General features: G+C 41.5%; 1 protein-coding gene across 2 annotated transcripts in view; it reads left to right on the top strand.

Moving 5' to 3' along the window:
- Positions 1-14,559, top strand: part of tln2b (talin 2b) — a 241,316-nt gene extending 226,757 nt beyond the window's left edge. For both annotated transcript variants that reach the window (XM_067435823.1, XM_067435822.1), the window contains 6 exons: positions 29-153; positions 7,293-7,418; positions 8,870-8,932; positions 9,011-9,193; positions 9,372-9,497; positions 12,223-14,559. In XM_067435823.1, the coding sequence (XP_067291924.1) occupies positions 29-153; positions 7,293-7,418; positions 8,870-8,932; positions 9,011-9,193; positions 9,372-9,497; positions 12,223-12,351 (752 nt within the window). In that variant the 3' untranslated portion in view covers positions 12,352-14,559. The remainder of the gene's footprint in view (positions 1-28; positions 154-7,292; positions 7,419-8,869; positions 8,933-9,010; positions 9,194-9,371; positions 9,498-12,222) is intronic.
- The last annotated feature ends 6,655 nt before the right edge of the window (positions 14,560-21,214 follow it).

Raw genomic sequence — 21,214 nt, 5'->3', positions numbered from 1 at the left:
TGCTGACTTTGTTTATTCATCCTCTCAGGTTCAGAGTGGGTGGACCCAGAAGACCCCACGGTGATAGCGGAGACGGAGCTCCTGGGTGCTGCTGCGTCCATCGAGGCTGCGGCCAAGAAACTGGAGCAGCTGAAGCCCAGAGCCAAACCAAAGGTATCCTTCCATCCGTCTTCTGAATCCAAACACACACACACTGCTGTGATCAGCTCACCCAGCATTATATCAGATGCACCACCCAAGGCTGCAGGAATGTTTCATTCTTATTTTGTATTCAGGGGAAGTGATGTTTTTTTTAGTAATTTTAGGCCCTCAGATCTTCAGGATGTGGTGTTTTGTATTTTCATGTTGGGGAAGTGTGCACACATCTGTGTAGCTTTTTGTTTGGGTTTTTTGTGGTTATATTTGTCTTGTATATTAACAATTTGATATTTTGAAGTCTAGTGAGCGCTGAACTTAAAGTGATCGTCTATGTGGCTTTTGGTTTGTTGGGGGTTTCCTGTGATCCATCTTGCATCTCAATGATTCAGTATGTTGAAGTTTTGTTTTAGAGTGTGCTGAACTTTTAGTCCGTCAGTCTAAAACTCATCTCCAAGAACTTCAGGACTTTGTAGAAACAATTTTCCCTGAAGCTCTTTTATTGTTCCATCCATCTGTATTATATCTCAGCTGTCAGTAATGCTTTTCACCTTAAAAAAAACATTCATCCACATTTTGCCTTTCAGAGCTGAAACTGTTTCACTTCCATGGCTGTGTCAGTGAGTCTATAGCAAAAATCAAAGAACAAGCTCACTTTGGCTGCCACAGACTGTCTGTCTATCATTCTGTCATCCTGTATATCTATCTATCTATCTATCTATCTATCTATCTATCTATCTATCTATCTATCTATCTATCTATCTATCTATCTATCTATCTATCTATCTATCTATCTATCTATCTATCTATCTATCTATCTATCTATCTATCTATCTATCTGTCTGTCTGTCTGTCTGTCTGTCTGTCTGTCTGTCTGTCTGTCTAGCTATCTATCTATCTATCTACCATTCTGTCTGTCTGTTGGTTGGTCTGTCTGTCTGTCTGTCTATCTATCTAGCTATCTATCTACCATTCTGTCTGTCTGTTGGTTGGTCTGTCTGTCTGTCTAACTGTGGTTATTTCTGTTTGTCTGCTATTCAATTTGTCTTGTCTATCTATCTTTTTTTCTTTAGGCCTGTGTCTGTCTGTCTTTCTATCTATCTGGTATCATTCTGTCTGTCTGTGGTACCATTCTGTCTGTATGTATGTATGTACGCATGAATGTCGGTCTCTATATGTCTGTCTGTCTCGTTCTTTGACATTTGGCCTCTATCTGTCTGTGATATCATTCTGTCTGTCTATCTCTATCTGTCTCTGTTTGTCTGTGTGGTATCATGCTGTCTGTCTGTCTGTGTGGTATCATGCTGTCTGTCTGTCTGTCTGTGTGTTATCATGCTGTCTGTCTGTCTGTCTGTGTGGTATCATGCTGTCTGTCTGTCTGTGTGGTATCATGCTGTCTGTCTGTCTGTCTGTGTGTGTGGTATCATGCTGTCTGTCTGTCTGTGTGGTATCATGCTGTCTGTCTGTCTGTCTGTGTGTTATCATGCTGTCTGTCTGTCTGTCTGTGTGTTATCATGCTGTCTGTCTGTCTGTGTGGGATCATGCTGTCTGTCTGTCTGTGTGGTATCATGCTATCTGTCTGTCTGTGTGGTATCATGCTGTCTGTCTGTCTGTCTGTGTGGTATCATGCTGTCTGTCTGTTTGGTATCATGCTGTCTGTCTGTCTGTCTGTGTGTTATGCTGTCTGTCTGTCTGTGTGGTATTATGCTGTCTGTCTGTGTGTCTGTCTTTGTGGTATCATGCTGTCTGTCTGTGTGTCTGTCTGTGTGGTATCATGCTGTCTGTCTGTGTGTCTGTCTGTGTGGTATCATGCTTTCTGTCTGTCTGTGTGTGGTATCATGCTGTCTGTCTGTGTGTCTGTCTGTGTGGTATCATGCTGTCTGTCTGTGTGATATGCTGTCTGTCTATCTGTCTGTCTGTGTGGTATCATGCTGTCTGTCTGTGTGATATGCTGTCTGTCTATCTGTCTGTCTGTGTGGTATCATGCTGTCTGTCTGTCTTTGTGGTATCATGCTTTCTGTCTGTCTGTGTGGTATCATGCTGTCTGTCTGTCTGTCTGTCTGTGTGGTATCATGCTGTCTGTCTGTCTGTCTTTGTGGTATCATTCTGTCTGTCTGTCTGTGTGGTATGCTGTCTGTCTATCTGTCTGTCTGTGTGGTATCATGCTGTCTGTCTGTCTGTGTGGTATCATGCTGTCTGTCTGTCTGTGTGTGGTATCATGCTGTCTGTCTGTCTGTGTGTGGTATCATGCTGTCTGTCTGTGTGTCTGTCTATGTGGTATCATGCTGTCTGTCTGTCTGTATGGTATGCTGTCTGTCTATCTATCTGTCTGTCTGTGTGGTATTATGCTGTCTGTATGTCTGTCTGTCTGTCTGTGTGGTATCATGCTGTCTGTCTGTGTGTGGTATCATGCTGTCTGTCTGTGTGTGGTATCATGCTGTCTGTCTGTCTGTGTGGTATCATGCTGTCTGTCTGTCTGTGTGGTATCATCCTGTCTGTCTGTCTGTCTGTCTGTGTGTGGTATCATGCTGTCTGTCTGTGTGTGGTATCATGCTGTCTGTCTGTCTGTCTGTGTGGTATCATGCTGTCTGTCTGTCTGTGTGGTATCATGCTGTCTGTCTGTCTGTGTGGTATCATGCTGTCTGTCTGTGTGGTATCATGCTGTCTGTCTGTGTGTCTGTCTTTGTGGTATCATGCTGTCTGTCTGTGTGTCTGTCTGTGTGGTATCATGCTGTCTGTCTGTGTGGTATGCTGTCTGTCTGTCTGTCTGTGTGGTATCATGCTGTCTGTCTGTCTGTGTGGTATCATGCTGTCTGTCTGTCTGTGTATGGTATCATGCTGTCTGTCTGTGTGGTATCATGCTGTCTGTCTGTCTGTGTGGTATCATGCTGTCTGTCTTTGTGGTATCATGCTGTCTGTCTGTCTGTGTGGTATCATGCTGTCTGTCTGTGTGTATGTCTGTGTGGTATGCTGTCTGTCTATCTGTCTGTCTGTGTGGTATCATGCTGTCTGTCTGTCTGTGTGTGGTATCATGCTGTCTGTCTGTGTGTCTGTCTGTGTGTGGTATCATGCTGTCTGTCTGTGTGTGGTATCATGCTGTCTGTCTGTGTGTGGTATCATGCTGTCTGTCTGTCTGTCTGTGTGGTATCATGCTGTCTGTCTGTCTGGTATCATCCTGTCTGTCTGTCTGTGTGTGGTATCATGCTGTCTGTCTGTGTGTGGTATCATGCTGTCTGTCTGTCTGTGTGGTATCATGCTGTCTGTCTGTGTGGTATCATGCTGTCTGTCTGTCTGTGGGGTATCATGCTGTCTGTCTGTCTGTCTGTGTGGTATCATTCTGTCTGTCTGTCTGTGTGGTATGCTGTCTGTCTGTCTGTGTGGTATCATGCTGTCTGTCTATCTGTCTGTGTGGTATGCTGTCTGTCTGTGTGGTATCATGCTGTCTGTATGTGTGGTATGCTGTCTGCCTGTGTGGTATCATGCTGTCTGTCTGTCTGTCTGTGTGGTATGCTGTCTGTCTGTGTGTCTGTCTTTTTGCTATCATGCTGTCTGTCTGTGTCTGTGTGGTATCATGCTGTCTGTCTGTCTGTCTGTGTGGTATCATGCTGTCTGTCTGTCTGTGTGGTATCATTCTGTCTGTCTGTGTGGTATGCTGTCTGTCTGTCTGTGTGGTATCATTCTGTCTGTCTGTCTGTGTGTGTGTGGTATGCTGTCTGTCTGTCTGTGTGGTATCATGCTGTCTGTCTGTGTGGTATCGTTCTGTCTGTCTGTCTGTCTGTCTGTGTGGTATGCTGTCTGTCTGTCTGTGTGGTATCATGCTGTCTGTCTGTGTGTCTGTCTTTGTGGTATCATGCTGTCTGTCTGTCTGTGTGGTATAATGCTGTCTGTCTGTCTGTGTGGTATCATGCTGTCTGTCTGTGTGGTATGCTGTCTGTCTGTCTGTGTGGTATCATGCTGTCTGTCTGTCTGTGTGGTATGCTGTCTGTCTGTCTGTCTGTGTGGTATCATGCTGTCTGTCTGTCTGTCTGTGTGGTATGCTGTCTGTCTGTCTGTCTGTGTGGTATCATGCTGTCTGTCTGTCTGTGTGGTATGCTGTCTGTGTGTCTGTCTGTGTGGTATCATGCTGTCTGTCTGTCTGTGTGGTATCATGCTGTCTGTCTGTCTGTGTGGAATGCTGTCTGTGTGTCTGTCTGTGTGGTATGTTGTCTGTCTGTCTGTGTGGTATGCTGTCTGTCTGTCTCTCTGTCTGTCTGTGTGGTATCATGCTGTCTGTCTGTCTGTGTGGTATCATTCTGTCTGTCTGTGTGGTATGCTGTCTGTCTGTCTGTGTGGTATCATGCTGTCTGTGTGGTATGCTGTCTGTGTGTTATCATGATGTCTGTCTGTGTGGTATCATGCTGTCTGTCTGTGTGGTATCATGCTGTCTGTCTGTCTGTCTGTGTGGTATCATGCTGTCTGTCTGTCTGTGTGGTATCATTCTGTCTGTCTGTCTGTCTGTGTGTGGTATCATGCTGTCTGTGTGGTATGCTGTCTGTGTGTCTGTCTGTGTGGTATCATCCTGTCTGTCTGTGTGTCTGTCTGTGTGGTATCATTCTGTCTGTCTGTCTGTGTGTGTGTCTGTCTGTCTGTCTGTCTTTGTGGTATCATGCTGTCTGTCTGTCTGTGTGGTATCATTCTGTCTGTCTGTCTGGTATCATGCTGTCTGTCTGTCTGTCTGTCTGTGTGGTTTCATGCTGTCTGTCTGTCTGTGTGGTATCATGCTGTCTGTCTGTGTGGTATCATTCTGTCTGTCTGTTTGTCTGCAGTATCATTCTGTCTGTCTGTCTTTCTCTGTCTGTCTGTCTGCGGTATCATTCTGTCTGTCTGTCTCTCTCTATCTCTATCTCTGTCTGTCTGTCTCTCTCTCTCTCTCTCTCACTCTCTCTTTATCTGTTTATCTCTGTCTGTCTGTGGAATCATTCTGTCTGGCTGTCAATCTATCCATTTATCATTCTGTCATTCTATCTGTCTGCCTGTATTGGTCTGTCTCTCTAGCTACTATTCTATATATCATTATATCTATCCTTCTGTCTCTCTCTCTCTCTCTCTCTCTCTCTCTCTCTCTCTCTCTCTCTCTCTCTCTCTCTCTCTCTCTCTGTCGATTTGGCTGTTTGTCCCTCCCTCTGCTCTTTAACTCTGTCTCACTGTGTTAGTCAGATCAGTTTCATAGATTCTGGAAGGAAGGATGACGGAGTCTGTGTAATGTTGTCACCTTCAGCACATTCAGACGTTCATTGTGGACTTTTCATTCCGTTACCCTTTGGAAACTATGATAAACCACATTTCACAGTCTGTGTCACATTAACAGCTCTGCATGGAGACTCATTCTGAAGTGGGTTGACAGGCACATGAACGTGCTTGTTCACTGTTACATGTTTTTGAAAGTTTTATAGTCAGGTTGAAATTCAGTACGTCAGGATACAGTGTCATTGGTGTTTATTATTGCCCCTGGAGCGTTCTTCACTGTATCCCGATATTTCTTCATTCCTCACTTCCCTATTTAACCTTCCCTCTTCAATCCATCCTTGTATTTTCCCTGCTATTCCAGCATGCCCTGCTCCCTTGTTCTCTTCTACCCTCTCTTCTCTTTCCCCATGTTCTGGAGGTGAGGTAGACCTGGAAGCCTTTCTGCAGGGCTCTGTTTGATATGTTTGATATATTAGGTTGTTATTCTGTCCAACTATATATCAAACATATTCCTACAGTGTCCTGCTCTGTCTCCAGACTTGTGTGTGTGTTCTGTTTATGAGTTGTTCATGAACGCGAGTGTGTGTTGTATTTTCGATGGTGGCACGCAAGGGTGTGTCTTGGGTCCGTTAGAATTGTGCCGTTTCCTTTGACGCTGTTGATTCTGAACATAGTGAACCTAAGAAGTGTCACCTCCGTGCCACAAGGTGTCACCCTCAGATCACGGTGTCCGATGTACATCTCACCTCCTCCCTTTCATCGCCTTGGCTGTGTTCAGAATAGCATACTGCCATACTAGTATATGCAGAGTATGTAGTAAACTGTGTGCAGTATTTTTTATAAAAGGTTCAGTATATAACAAGAGTACACTGAATGGGTACTGCATCCCACATTGTATTTAAAGTAACCTTTCATTTCTGGTTTTAATCCATGTACCTGAAGTAATGCCTGCAACGTTTTTCAACATCTCTAATATTTTGTTTAACAGACTTTATAATCAAATGGGTCTAAAGTAACTGTATTTTCACATACTGAGGTCATGTGACAACTTTGGCATACTACTGTTTGAAACATTTATCATTGTATAATGCCAACTGTTTCAATAATTGTTTTTAAAAAGCAAGCATTCATATGTTCCAAACAGCATACTTTTTCCAGTATGCATTATGACGATTGGGCATAACATTATTCACTGGTGAAGTGAATGACACTGATTATCTATTATTGGCCAGACGACTGGGTCAGAGCATCTCCGAAACTGCAGCTCTTGTGGGGTGTTCCTGGTCTGCAGTGGTCAGTATCCATCAAAAGTGGTCTGAAGAAGGAACTATTATAATGTTATGCCTGATCGGTGTATATTGTGCATAGTTTGTGCAGCCTAAATGTGCTGTATAGAACCAAAGCATACTGTATCCCACAATGAAATGCTCTCAACATAACCTTACATTTCCAGTGTCACCTTAATGCATACAGAACATTAGCAATCTGTGCACATTGTACATACTGCATCCTGGACATATATTACAACTAGTCTAGTAGTATGCTATTTTGAACAAGCCCATGCTACCTTGTTAGTATAGTGGAACGGATGTCAACCTGTCACTCAAAGGTCTTTGATTTAACCTTTTAAGTCCTTTCTGGAATCAACAAAGCATGATAGTATGAAATATATATATATATATATATATATATATATATATATATATATATATATATATAATATAATTTCACTTCTGCTGAAGTAAGGGCTTGGTGAGGCTTCTTTCCCATCTGTTAGCATAGCTAAAGTGCTCCTTTTGTATAAAAGTTAACTTTAATATAATAGTTTTATGACTAGCTATGTCAACCAACTGTGTGTTAAAAGTATTCGTTACAATGAATAAATTGACAATCCACAGTTTGTTATATCTCTTCCTTTCTTATTTTTGCAGCAAGCCGACGAGTCTCTGGACTTTGAGGAGCAGATCCTGGAAGCAGCCAAATCCATCGCTGCAGCCACCAGCGCTCTGGTCAAATCTGCTTCGGCCGCTCAGAGAGAGCTCGTAGCACAGGGCAAGGTACTAAAATCAAGAGTTGTCCCTTTTTTTCCTCTTTTCGGTGTTTTGTTTATAAAAACTAGGGATAGTTCACCCAAAAATGAAAACGACCCCATGATTTACCCTCAAGCCATCCTTGGTGAATATGACTTTCTTCTTTCAGATGAATACAGTTAAATTAAATACTCCTTCTCTTCCAATCTTTATAAGAATGGTCCTGAATTTTGAAGTCCAAAAAGTGCATCCATCCATCATGAAAGTAATCCGTACGACTCCTGGGGGTTAATAAAGGCCTTCTGAAGCGAAACGATGGGATTTTGTAAGAAAAATATCCATATTTAAAACTGTTTAGACTAAAATAACTAGCTTCCAAAACGTCGACTTGCGCCAAAAGAGTAAGCAAGGTATGACGTGGGATGCAGGAGTAGCGTAAGCTTTGACGCCTCTCGTGGTTCAAACAAATAGGGCTGGGCAGCAAACTCAAGCTCCTCTTCTCTTATATCAAAATCCTTTAATATTTATTTTTAAAAAGTCTAATTTTAGACTTAAATTTGTGACCGGTGTTTAGTTTTTGCTCTATCCTCTTCACTTGTGTCCGTCAATGCGTAATGCGTCAGGTTGGAGGTCCCTCTTTTGTAAATTGATGTGTACGAGCGTTTGTGGGAACCTAGTTATTTTTGTTGTACATTTTACATTTAACTTTCTAAATCTTACAAAAACCCATCGCGTTTCTTCTTAAGGCCTTTATTAACCCAATTACATTTTTTTGATGGATGGATGTGTTTTTTGGACTTCAAATTCAGGACCGTCATTATAAAGCTTGGAAGAGCCATGAGGTTTTTTAATATAGCTCTGATTGTATTTGTCTGAAAGAAGAAAGTCATTTACACCTAGGATGGCTTGAGGGCGAGTAAATCATAAGATATTTTTCATTTTTGGGTGAACTATCCATTTTACAAAAACAATTTGGAAGCACTTTTTTGGGCTTCAAAATCAGGACCGCCATTCACTGCCATTATAAAGCTGGGAAGAGTAATGACATTTTGTAATATAACTCTATAACTCATATTGATTGTATTCGTCTGAAAGAAGAATGTCATATACACAGAGGATGGCTTGAGGGTAAATCATTTGATATTTTTTCATTTTATGAGCATACTATCCCTTTAATTAAAATAAAGCTAGAAGAAAAAGTAGTATAAATATTAGATTTCACATCACAAAGTCACTCCAAAAGGGAGTTATTCTCTTTATCCGTGCGCACTGTAAACACCTCGATTGTAGTTTATTCATTGTGATGTGTTCGTTCCTAAAACTACAATCGAATAATTCCTTTTTTTAAATCATTTAAATAATTCCTGCCCAAGTTATATGCACACAAAAAGGGGTGTGGCCAGGTTGAGCTGAAGAGAGGTGCTGCAACAATGTGAAAAATAATGCTGCTCCTTTTTAATCTTTGATATTTCATGCAGGTGGGCTCCATCCCTGCCAATGCAGTAGATGACGGCCAGTGGTCCCAGGGTCTAATATCAGCAGTAAGTTGATGTACATAATAGATTTGAGAAAAAGAAGACAAAAAATGCATCAGCTAAATGCCTCCTTCTCTCTTGTAGGCCCGGATGGTCGCAGCCGCTACCAGTAACCTGTGTGAGGCCGCTAACGCTTCAGTCCAGGGTCACGCCAGCGAGGAGAAGCTCATTTCCTCGGCCAAACAGGTGGCGGCTTCCACCGCCCAGCTGCTGGTGGCCTGTAAAGTCAAAGCCGACCAGGACTCAGAGGCCATGAGGAGATTGCAGGTTACAATCACTTATATGCTAAAATATGAGATCTAAGCTAAAAAAAAAACAAAGGTGTTTGTGGCAGGGAAATGCTACACCTACCAAAAATCATCTTGAATCCACTTGGTTAAAAGTGAATGGCTTTGGAAAAGAACTAATTAATAGTCTATTGAGTAAAACCATTGTGTTTGCACAGGCTGCCGGTAACGCAGTCAAGAGAGCGTCTGACAACCTGGTGAAGGCAGCGCAGAAAGCAGCCTTCGATAAAGCCGAAGACAACAGTGTCGTGGTGAAAACGAAATTCGTAGGAGGAATCGCTCAGGTGAGACTTCTTCCCAAACGAGCATGAATCCGTTCGTCTCCGGCAGTTTTTGAATATTCACTTTCTTCCTAAGTGATGCCGCGCAATTAAAAGGAGATTTGACATTTGGAACTGCATTGTGGATCTACAAAGACATTAGCGGGATTTGAAAGCTGTGGGTTTGTAGCAGGCATCCACAGCTGGCATCTTACGCTGGGCCGCTGTATCCGCAAACAGCTTATTTTCACGTTTCATCCGAGGCCAGATGCACATTAATTAAAGACTGCGTGTCTGCCTATTCAGAGCTTCCTTCCTCCCAGTATGCCTTCATGTCTTGTGTTCATCTTGAGAGGGGACTGGAATATTCGGAACATCTGAGAAATCCCGTCGAGTGGATGGCGTGAGTGTTCGCATGAACCCTGGAGTCATTGCCAGCACAACAAAAAGTAGCGTCAGTCCCTCTTCAGGAGGCCTTGACCCTTCTGTGCCATTCCTTAAATCCACAAAAATGTTGCTCTTTTTTTTTTAGAAAATAACTGAAGGCCTATTGCAGATCCAGTCCCATATTTTTGCAGCACAGTTATGCTAAAATTACACGCTGCACTAAAGAATATGAAGGGTTTTTTCCCCTATTACTGAGATCTGGGAAAAACATTCCATGGCACCTTCAGCTTTAGTATATAAGCGTTATTATATTATTATTGCCACAAACTATTTGGTTGGCTTCACATAATAAGACTGGTTTTAAAGAATCCACAGGACTGATTTGAGAACATTTACATTGTATACAAACATTGGCCATCATTCATGAAGGTAAAAATGAATCCTGTGCACATTGTCTGTAAAACAGTTTTTGCATTCATCCGCATTTGTCGCATTCATGCAATACAAGAAAAACAAATGTGTAAAGACCATTTTTGCTTAAACTGGCACAATGATTTGCAGTCATGCCGCATTCAGTTTTGCATGCAACGAGGGCAGAAAGAATTTGCGGTAATCGTTGGTAAAAAAAAATAATTGTTTGTAAGTTGGTGCATTTACGCATGAAATGAGCAGAATGAATTTGTGTAAATCATTCTAACTTTTTCCCAGCCAGCGGTTTTTTGTTTTTTTAAGTTGCCAGCCACCGCCAGCATTTTCAATTTTAAATAAGTTTCATGGCTCCCTAGAACATAATATATCAATATTAATAAATTAGAGCTGTGAAATCGATTAACTGCATCCAAAATAAATGTGTGTTTACATATGTGTGTGTACTGTGTATAATTATTATGTGTATATAAATAAGCACACATTTAAGAAAAAATAATAATATTTATATATAAAATATTTATTATATACATAATATATAAATTATATACACACATACAGTATATACATGAAAATATTTCTTTAATATATATATAATACAAATATAACAAAGAATATAGTTTACATATAGCGCGTCGATTCTGTGAGTGGTATTTAAGAGTCTCTCTCTTTACATGCGTGCGTGCGTGTGTGTGAGAGAGAAACACAGCACTCTCTGCAATGCGACGACAAGTTGTGCGCCGTCACACTACAGTTTACAGTATGTCAAATACAAGTACGCTCGCATCCTTTGAGATTAACTGAAATAACACTCCACGATTGAATATATATCTATGCAGAACTTATTCTAAGCTTCTAACACACACAGGAGAGTAAAATCTAAGCATTTATTAGTCAATGGATAATGATAGATATTATCTGGTCGCCCGGAGTGAAGATTTACTCGCATAAGCAAGTGTTTTACTCGCACTGTAGATGGTTGTAACGTAAGGCGGTTTGGATTAATATGCTGTTTAATGTTGAGGATCACGTTATTTTACATATGCATATGATTACATATGATATTGCTTGTTTCTGCATCTTCTTCGCATGTGTTTTAATCAGGAGATTCAGTACTCTTTCTAAAGAAGTGTAATAGTGCCCCCTACCATATAACAGTGAAAACATGGAAAGCCAGACATTTCCTTCAATGGCAGGGAATGAGTTATGCATTCAAATTTGTATAAACTATTCTTGCATATATTGCCTCACATCATTCATAAAATAAGTAATTTGTCGCATTCAAGGATGGAACGAGCTAAATTCATTTTTGTAAATGATCCTTGTGTAAACTGTATTCATCTGCTTTTGTCGCTGCCTTTGGGTAAACCATTTTTGCGAACGTTTTTCAGTCATATCACAATCATTCATGAAACATGGCCAGAAGGAATTTGTGGTAATCTTATGTTACAATAAAACCATTCTTGCATTAAATGTTGCATTCATGAAACAAGCATAGATTTTTTTGTGTAAATCATTGTGAAGCTATTGTTGCAGTCATGTCGTATTCATTAATCCGTTATCGTTCATAAAGCCATCCGGTAACACTTTATTTTAGTGTTTTTGTCACACATGACATGTATATACTATAGTTATTACTCATAACATTATGTCAGGTCTTAAAGTGACAGCACCCTAATATACCTGCTGGCAAATTATGGGATAATATGAAACGCATTAATCACATATCTATATGGCAGTTTTTCCCAATGGCGTCAATATCAAAATTGTGGCCTGTGAAAATGAAAGTGTCAAGCTCTGATTGAGTGAGCAGAAGGAATTTTATGTACATTGTTTGTAAATGTATTCACACAAGAATTGTTTCAGGAATGATTTACACAGATCTTTATTTTGCATGGTGCCCATTCAGCGAGTGATTGTTTTGCATTATTTCCAGATCATTGCAGCACAGGAGGAGATGCTCAGAAAAGAGAGGGAGTTAGAGGAAGCCCGGAAGAAACTCGCCCACATCCGACAGCAGCAATACAAGTTTCTGCCCAGCGAACTGCGAGAAGACCAGAGCTGAACGCTTCTCATCTTACTGGACGTGATATTCATCGGATCATGATTGTTACGGATGATTGGCTGCTCCTTATATGGAGGGGTAGAGATGTCACACGTCATTGGTTGTGTAAGCGTCAGGTGATTTGTTGAAATTAAATGTGATTGCTTCACATGGGACTAGCGCCACTGATCGGCTGTATGTTGGGGTATGAACGCATTTCCTCTTACATAGGGCTAATATTTTCTGTTTGTTGTTTTTTAGTCATGTATTAAGGTTTAAAGCACTTGTTAGAGGTTTGTTTGGGTGTGTGTGTGCGTGTGACTGTGTTTTACGTATCAATTGTATCCCACTGCTTGGCGATAACTTACCATAAGAATCTCAATAACTAATCCTACACAGTGTCAGTACATCACGTTTTATAATGCGAACAATGTGAAACTATTAAAATCTGAAACCGGACAAAATTTACTTTGCACCTATGAAGTATGATGTCAGACCATAAGCTTTCGTTATTTGCTTGAGTTCTGACTCACATGACGATAAGCTTCGAACACCTCTAGAATGCACTGCTCAATTTATTCATATACCACTCTAGAAATGTATTATGTTAGTAAGGTTATGAATTATATGTAGTTGTTATAAGGAAAGAATGTACTGGTGTTATTTATTGGTAGCAGAACTTTATAGTCTAGTTGGGGGAAAAATAAGGAAGTATCATGTCTTTTCATTCAATCTTCTCTTCATTACAGTACCTCAGCTGTAGCCCAGATCTTATGACTACATTTCCCATGATTCCTCTGTATGTCTATACTTATTCATGTCATGTGGTAATTACGGCAATTACAAGATGACAACATGTGATGTTCTTGCTGTTCACTATCAATACCAAAAAGAATCTGCAGCTGTCAAGTTCTATGAGGAATTGAACGCTCGTAATTACGGTAATTCTGACATGGCATGAACGCACCTTTAGTCAGGTGGACAGGAACGAGGTTTGGCAAAACACAACAGCTATGTTCGGAATGGCATACTTCTCATACTGTTTCTGCAGTATGCATACTTTCTGCATGGGAACAACTATATTTACCGAAATGTCCATTATGGAAACGGTACACTGTTCGGAACACTATATCCCACAATGCAATGTGCTTTTATTATTTCCAGTAAAAATAGGAATGAACAAAAAGTAATACCATTCTTAATTTTGGTTGACTTTCTAATGGCATACTGCATATTTTTTATATTGCGAATATACTGCACATTTTCTTTTCTTTTTTTACACGAAATTGGGTAAAAATATGAATGAATAACTGGACACATTTATCTTAATTAAATGTGGATTATAATGAGGTCATGTAGCAACAATATAACTCACCACTGTTTGCATACTGCACAATATTTAACATACTATTTAAAAAAGATAATAGGCCGTACTACGAAGTGTGTAGTATACAGAATGCTAGCAATTTATTCCGAACATAACCTGCCTCTAGCGCAGGGGTGGGCAACTCTAACACTAGCTTTTTTAGCCAACACTAAAAAAATGATATGATCAATAAGTTATGACAACATATGTTTTTACTTCGCTTTAACTCATCAAAATACGTTGAGCAACTTTCAACTTTTTTTATTAACGTTTCCAAAGTTCAAGCCAGTTTAATATAATTAACATGTAATTTTACATGTTCCTGGATCAGCATCTTTGTTGATCCTGGATCAAACATTCCAATCGACCAATCAGATTTGAGGGACAAGTTTACAGTTTATGTCAAGGCTTACAACCAGGGTTATGTGCTTTTACATTAGTTATTTACCCTGAAATTCCCCTCTGATTTTAGGGACAAGTTATGGATAGGGGTAGGAATAGGATTAGAACTTTGATTGTGGACAGGAATGTTGTTCCAGGATCAACTGGCCCTCCAGATCTATTTTCCTGCAGAGTTTAGTTCCAACCCTAATAAAACACACCTGAACAAGCTAACCAAGGTCTTTGCGATTACTAGAAAGCTACAGGCAGGTGAGTTTGATCAAGGTTGGAGCTAAACTCCGCAGGAAAGTGGAACTCGAGCCGTGTTTGCGCAATAAAAGTAATCCAAAAATAGCCCAATGTGACTTTCTCTGTCGGGCGGCTGAATTCTCCATTGAATTTGTACATCTGGGGGATGTTTTGAGGCTGTTGGAGCACCAAAATCGTATGTGCATGGGTGGAAATCAACCCGTGGAAGAAAACACACGGCAACAGCTTAATGGTTTGTGCACACCAAAAGCATTTTTTTTTGCTTTTTGGTCAAGTATATTACATACAAAGTCAATGCCAAAATGTGAATAGACGCAATTTTGTGTGAAAGCGAGATATTCTCCTCAATCGCATCTTTAAAAAAATAATAATTTCGAGCTGGAAGTTCACATGACACATTGTCGCGCAAGCCAATCAGCGAAGAGTTTATGAGTTTATGACATGTTCTGAAGCGCATGGCGCAACTTAATGTATTTTTGTATATACTTTTGCTACTTTAAGGATGGAAAAATGGTCAGCATGCCAGGCGTATGGTCCAAAAGGGTTGTCCCTATTCGCTTACTGAGTAATGGGTGTGTTTTAGGCACAACGTGCAATAAACCAATCAGAGTCTCATCTCCCATTCCCTTTAAAAGCCAGTTGCGCCCGCACACTGATGGATTCGCTGTTTACATGCCCGAATTTGTAAGCGGGGAAAAAAAACGCCTGTCCCCTGGGTGTAATAAGCAGAGTGTAAGCACTTTGTGCACCCGCCTATAGACACATATAACTAACGCGCCATTTAAATAGTTTTCAGTGTCCTCAAAATAGCAACGTGCCAACAGTGCACCTGAACACACCTCATTTTCAGACCAGGGGTGAACAGATGGACGCGAATGCATTTGCTATTTAAGCAATGTGATTCTGGACATGAAAATGATAACTGCGTCGGGCTGAAACTAGCAAATAGCACTGCGCGGCCCCTGGCGCCGGGTTGCACCGGGTGTATGATAGGGCCCAAATTCTAATTCAAACAGGGTCCGGTCAAAAAAGGTGATAGTTTGGAGAAAAGTAAGCAAAAAAAGAAATGTTGTTGATGCGCGTAAAGACGCAATGTTTTTATTTGTGCAAATGACGCGAAAAACAAGTAATCCCGCGAGTAACACTGTGAGAATATCCGCTTTGCTTTTGGTGTGCACGCACCATAAAATAGACCTTTCGAGGACCAGAGTTGCCCAGCCCTACGCTAGAGCCACGTAAGAAGTAAGGTTAACACAAAATGGGTTTATTAAAAAATTTGCCAAACGTGGCGAGGTCATGTGACTACGATGTAGCATACTACCTTTTGAAATGTTTATCCTTCAATACTAATAATCCAGACTGTTTGACATGCTATAGTAGGCCGTGTACAGTATACTGTGCAGTATGCCGAGCGCTAGTATTCCATTCTGAACACAGCCGGAATCGCAGTGTTGTACTTGCTAATATCACAGTTCTTCTAAAACATGGATATGCTTACACATGCAATAGATCCATTGCTGCAAATCATCTTCCTCTTTGAGATTGTGCTTGCATGGCTGTTAGGAACACAGCAGGAAACGGCACATCAGTAGCTTTATAGGATTCAGTGGCGTCTTCGGTGTAGTCTTATACCTGCTAATAACACGTCTCTCTGCTTAACGTGTACTTTGTGTATGTTTTTGGGTAAGAAAACCACAGTGGAATCTTTTAAGACTCCTGTTTTGTTTCTTGTTGCGTTGTGTAGAATATGTGGCACTAAAAAGATGAGAACCGACTGTTGTGACTCTTCAGATCTGGACTGCGTTGTGTCATAGTGCCTTATTCTGACTTCTTCAGTAGCTCAGTGTGCAAGTCGCTCTTTTATGCTGCTTGTGGACCCGAATTCACTCCACTGATCTGAATTTAAACGTCTCGGATAGCAATACTGAGCGATAAAGCAGATGAGTGAAGCAGATGTCCTCGGCTTTGTCCTGTCCGAACTAGCTTTGGGTGTGTACAGCGTTTTCTCCAGTCTAAGCTGCGCGTGGCGACTAAATCTGATGTCCATCGGGCGGCTGTTTGGTTCTGTTCTGGAATATTGTACCCTCTGAGGCCTAAAGATGCACTTGCCTTGGCAGGCCGCTATACTGCCGTACAACGAACTCTTTAGACGTTTAGATGTGTAGCTTCACGACAAACAAACAAATCCACGAGTAGGAAAAAGAAGGACGTGATTCGTTCTATCAGCACTGACTGCTTTCAGCTTATCCATATTAAAATGTCTCAAAAAAGTACAAGGTTATCTTGCTTTCCATTTCAATAAATCACGATGTATGAAGTTTTTGTTTTTGTTTTGTTTACTTCAAGTTATAGCTATAATGAAGATATTGCAATATGTGGTTGAACATGTGGTGTCTTTCAGTGGAGCCGAAGAAAACAGCAAGACCTATCGCCTTCTTTTGAAATAGAGTTAGGGCTTTCTTTAATCAACTGACATAGTGACATTAATAATAATAATATTAATAATAATAATGAACATTAAAATGCTGTATGTATAATATTTATCTGGTCACGAAAGTATTTTTTGTATTGCCCTGAAAATAAAGTTTCAACAAACTATAATTTGTGAAAGAGTGTTTTTTTTAAGTGGTCCTATAATTGGAGATACATTTTTCATTTTAAATTTCATTGAAATATTGTTCAAATCATATTGTTAACTAACAGAAATTCTTTCCAGTATCATATTGAAAAGTCAGCTCCTTTTTTTAACAACAACAGCAAAAACATCTCTTTATAGGCCTAGTATTGTTAGTCAACTCTGTTACTGTCAATTCTGTACAGAATTGACAACTTACATACTATCAACTTTGTTCCCTTGGTAACAGAGTTTGACGGTAATAGAACTGACCATATTTAACCAAAAACTTGCTAGCGTATGCTAAGAGCACATGGCACTAATGAAATCATGATTAAAATACTTTTAAACAACCCACTGTGTGATTGATGATAAATTCTGCTTTTCTTTTGATATTGTGGTAACAATTTTGACGTTTCACAAAATAACTCTAGGTGTAAGAACTTTTTAGATTCAAATATTTTCTTAGAGACAGCACACATACCTTTCAGTGCTTCATCTTATCAGTGAGGAAAAGACTAAATCATTTCCTGTGTTTTTCATAGTTGTGGGAGATAATTCCACCTATTTAAAGCCAAACTATGGAACGGTAACAGAATTTACGAAAGATTTGTGGACACATTATCAGATATCAGAAAAGTTATTTTTAAACAATTGAATTCTGTAGAATTAGAAACATTACTATTTAGGGCTTTTATAAATAAAATACATGAAATATTACCAAAAGAGAAGTAACAAAAAAAATCTAAGTCTTAAAGCTTGAAAAAAATATACAATAATTATTAATATTTGTAGCTTTGTTTTCCTCAAGTGTACAGTAAATTGATTATTATTATTATTTTATTTTTTCAAGAAATGTTATTTTACAATTGAATGTTGGGTGGTCCGTGACAGACAAAAAAAGAAGAAGAATTAAAACCGCTAGCAACCATTCTGTGAGAACTCATCACTGGACTGCTGTTTTCCTCCTGGTCGGCAGGTGGCGCCTCTCACCAGACTCCTACTAAACACTAACACTCATTATGCCTGATATGTGACACCTGTGTTTTGCCCTATTTAAGTGGATGTGTGACATGCTGTTTTGTTCAGTCTTGAGCCTATGCTACCCGTTGTCAGCTGCAAGCTAAGTTTGTATTTACTCATGTCTTTTGGACCCTTGTGTCTGTTTTGTTTTTCTCTGTTTTTGGAAGCCAGGCTTCCTTTGTTGTGTTGCAATTTTCTTCAGTAAAGATTGTCTTTGTTTGAAGATCAATGACTCCTTGCTTTTACCACCTCTGCCCTTGGATTCATTAACTTGGTACTTAGCTCAGTCAGTAAAGTCAGAGCCTTTGAACACTAGAGACCCGGGTTCGATCCCCACCTAGAACAGGCCCGTTACAGCAAGACTGAACCAGAAACATGAATCCAGCGGAGGAGGCTTCTCCACCTTCTAATGTGGATCGCATTCTGTCTGCCATAGCCGGGCAAGCTGCAGCCATCCAGCAACATGAGCAAATCCTTGCTGATATTCTTCAACGCTTAAGTCTTCAGCCTCCAACCACTTCATCTCAAGAGTCCCAGCTGCCACCTGGTAATCCTTCTCAAGCAGTGGTAGCCTCCTTGTCAGAACCCAAACTACCAGCACCAGAACGATTTGATGGCAGTCCTGAGAAGTGTCGTGGCTTTGTCACCCAGTGCACCCTAATATTTCAACTGCAACCTGGAAGCTTCCCCACAGAGAGCAGCAAGGTGGCCTACATCATCACCCTTCTCACTGGCAAGGCATTAGACTGGGCCTCAACTTTGTGGGATCAACGGTCACCATTAACTGCAAACAGCAGCAACTTCATTTCTGAAATGAGGAGGGTCTTCCACCATCCAGCATGCACAGGAGATGTGGACTACTGTTTGCTTCGACTCTCTCAGGGCACTCGGAGTGTGGCGGAGTTTGCCATTGAGTTTCGTACCCTGGCTTCAGAGAGTGGATGGGACCAGCGAGCCTTGAAGGCCACATTCCACCAAGCCTTGTCTTCTGAACTCAAGGATGAGTTGGCATTTAGAGACCCTTCTCCTGATTTAGAATCCCTCATCGATGTAGCCATCCGAGTAGATCATCGTCTCCGAGAACGACAACAGGAACGACGCCGAGAGACTGGTTTGTATCGTCCTCAGGAATCCTCCAATACTGTTGAACCTCCCTGGAAACCCAATGATCTGGAGGAACCGATGCAGCTTGGTAGAACTAAACTAACCCAGACAGAAAGGGATCGCCGGATGAGGGAACGACGCTGTCTGTACTGTGGGAAGTCTGGCCATTTCCGATCCAACTGCCCTGAATTGTCGGGAAAAGCCAGTTCTCGTCCAGGAAAGGGGGAACTGGAGCGAGAGTAGATATCTTCCCCCATCCTGCAACCTCTGGAGTCACGGTTCAAGCCACCATCGTCCACAACAACCAGCATCACCAGCTTGGTGCTTTCATTGATTCTGGGGCTGCTGGGAACTTTTTGGATCTAGAGGTAGCCAAGCGCTTGGGAATCCCATCGGTGCTCCTCCGGAAACCTCTAACCATTACGGCGCTAGACGGCCGACCTCTGGGGTCAGGACAGGTCAGTCACTGCACTTCATTCCTTCAGTTTGAGATTGGGGGTCATAAGGAACTAATGCAATTTTTTCTGATCCAGTCACCAGAACTCCCCTTAGTTCTTGGATTTCCATGGCTAAATTGTCACAACCCACATATTGACTGGTCCAGAGGTATAGTTAAAGGTTGGGGAACTAACTGTTGCATTTCTGCTCTTTCTTTTTGCCATTCTCCTGAGATACTGGAAGCATTCTCAGGGCCTTTGTCAACACTCTCTAGGAGGCCTGCCAATATCAAGTCTGCCATCACAAGTTTCCAAGTCCTTCATCCTGAGTCGTCTCAAGCTCCCCAGCCCACAGAGGTGCTAAAGCTTCCTATTACAAAAACTCTTAATACTGTGCCTCCTATGTCTCTCCCTAAACTGTCCAGAGTTCCTCCAGAGTATGCTGATCTCAGTGAAGTCTTCAGCAAGTCCCGAGCCACCTCCCTTCCTCCACACAGACCATATGATTGTGCTATAGACTTGGTTCCTGGCGCATGCCCACCACGGGGTAGACTTTACTCTCTCTCTGCCCCTGAGAGGGGTGCTATGGATAAGTACCTTAAGGAAGCCTTGGATAATGGTTTCATTCGTCCTTCGACCTCACCTGCTGGAGCAGGGGGTTTTTTTGTTGAGAAGAAGGATGGTGACCTCAGGCCCTGCATCGACTACAGAGGTCTTAACCGCATCACCATTAAGAATCGTTACCCCCTGCCCCTGATGACTACCGCCTTTGAAATCCTGCAGGGTGCCAACATCTTCTCTAAGTTAGATCTCCGAAATGCCTACCATCTTGTCAGGATTCGAGAAGGTGACGAATGGAAGACGGCCTTCAACACCCCGACAGGCCACTATGAGTACCAGGTAATGCCCTTTGGCCTGGTCAATGCCCCATCTGTCTTCCAGGCGTTCATAAATGATGCCCTACGTGAGATGCTGAACAAGTTTGTTTTTGTCTACCTTGACGATATTCTGATTTTCTCAAGTAACTATCAGGAGCACGTTCAACATGTTCGACAGGTCCTGTCCCAGTTACTTAAACACAGCCTTTTCGTCAAGCTTGAGAAGAGTGAGTTCCATGTGTCTTCAGTCCCATTTCTGGGCTTCATCGTTTCCAAGGGCAGTCTCCAGATGGATCCTGGCAAGGTTCATGCAGTGCAGGAATGGCCTCAGCCTGGTTCTGTGAAGCAGGTACAACGCTTTCTTGGGTTTGCTAATTTTTATAGGAGGTTTATAAGAAACTTTAGCTCTGTTGCAGAACCTCTTTCCGCACTGACCAAGAAGTCTGCCCAACCATTCACATGGACTGAGAAGGCCAACCAAGCTTTTAACAAGCTGAGAACACTCTTTACGTCTGCTCCCATCTTAACCCTTCCAGATCCAGAGTTGCCCTTTGTGGTGGAGGTGGATGCTTCAGATGTGGGTGTAGGGGCAGTCTTATCCCAAAGAACCAGAATCGACAACAGGCTTCACCCATGTGCTTACCTGTCTCGTCGACTTACTGCAGCAGAGAGGAATTATGACATTGGAAACCGGGAGCTTTTGGCAGTAAAGGTGGCGCTGGAGGAGTGGAGGCATTGGTTGGAGGGGGCCAAGCATCCATTCCTCATCTGGACAGACCATAGAAACCTTACCTACATTCGGGAGGCCAAG

Source organism: Pseudorasbora parva, chromosome 25, assembly GCF_024679245.1.
Source record: "Pseudorasbora parva isolate DD20220531a chromosome 25, ASM2467924v1, whole genome shotgun sequence".
NCBI classification, from domain to species: domain Eukaryota; kingdom Metazoa; phylum Chordata; class Actinopteri; order Cypriniformes; family Gobionidae; genus Pseudorasbora; species Pseudorasbora parva.
Note: the sequence above shows the minus strand (reverse complement) of the source record. Positions and strands in the feature narration are given on the sequence as shown.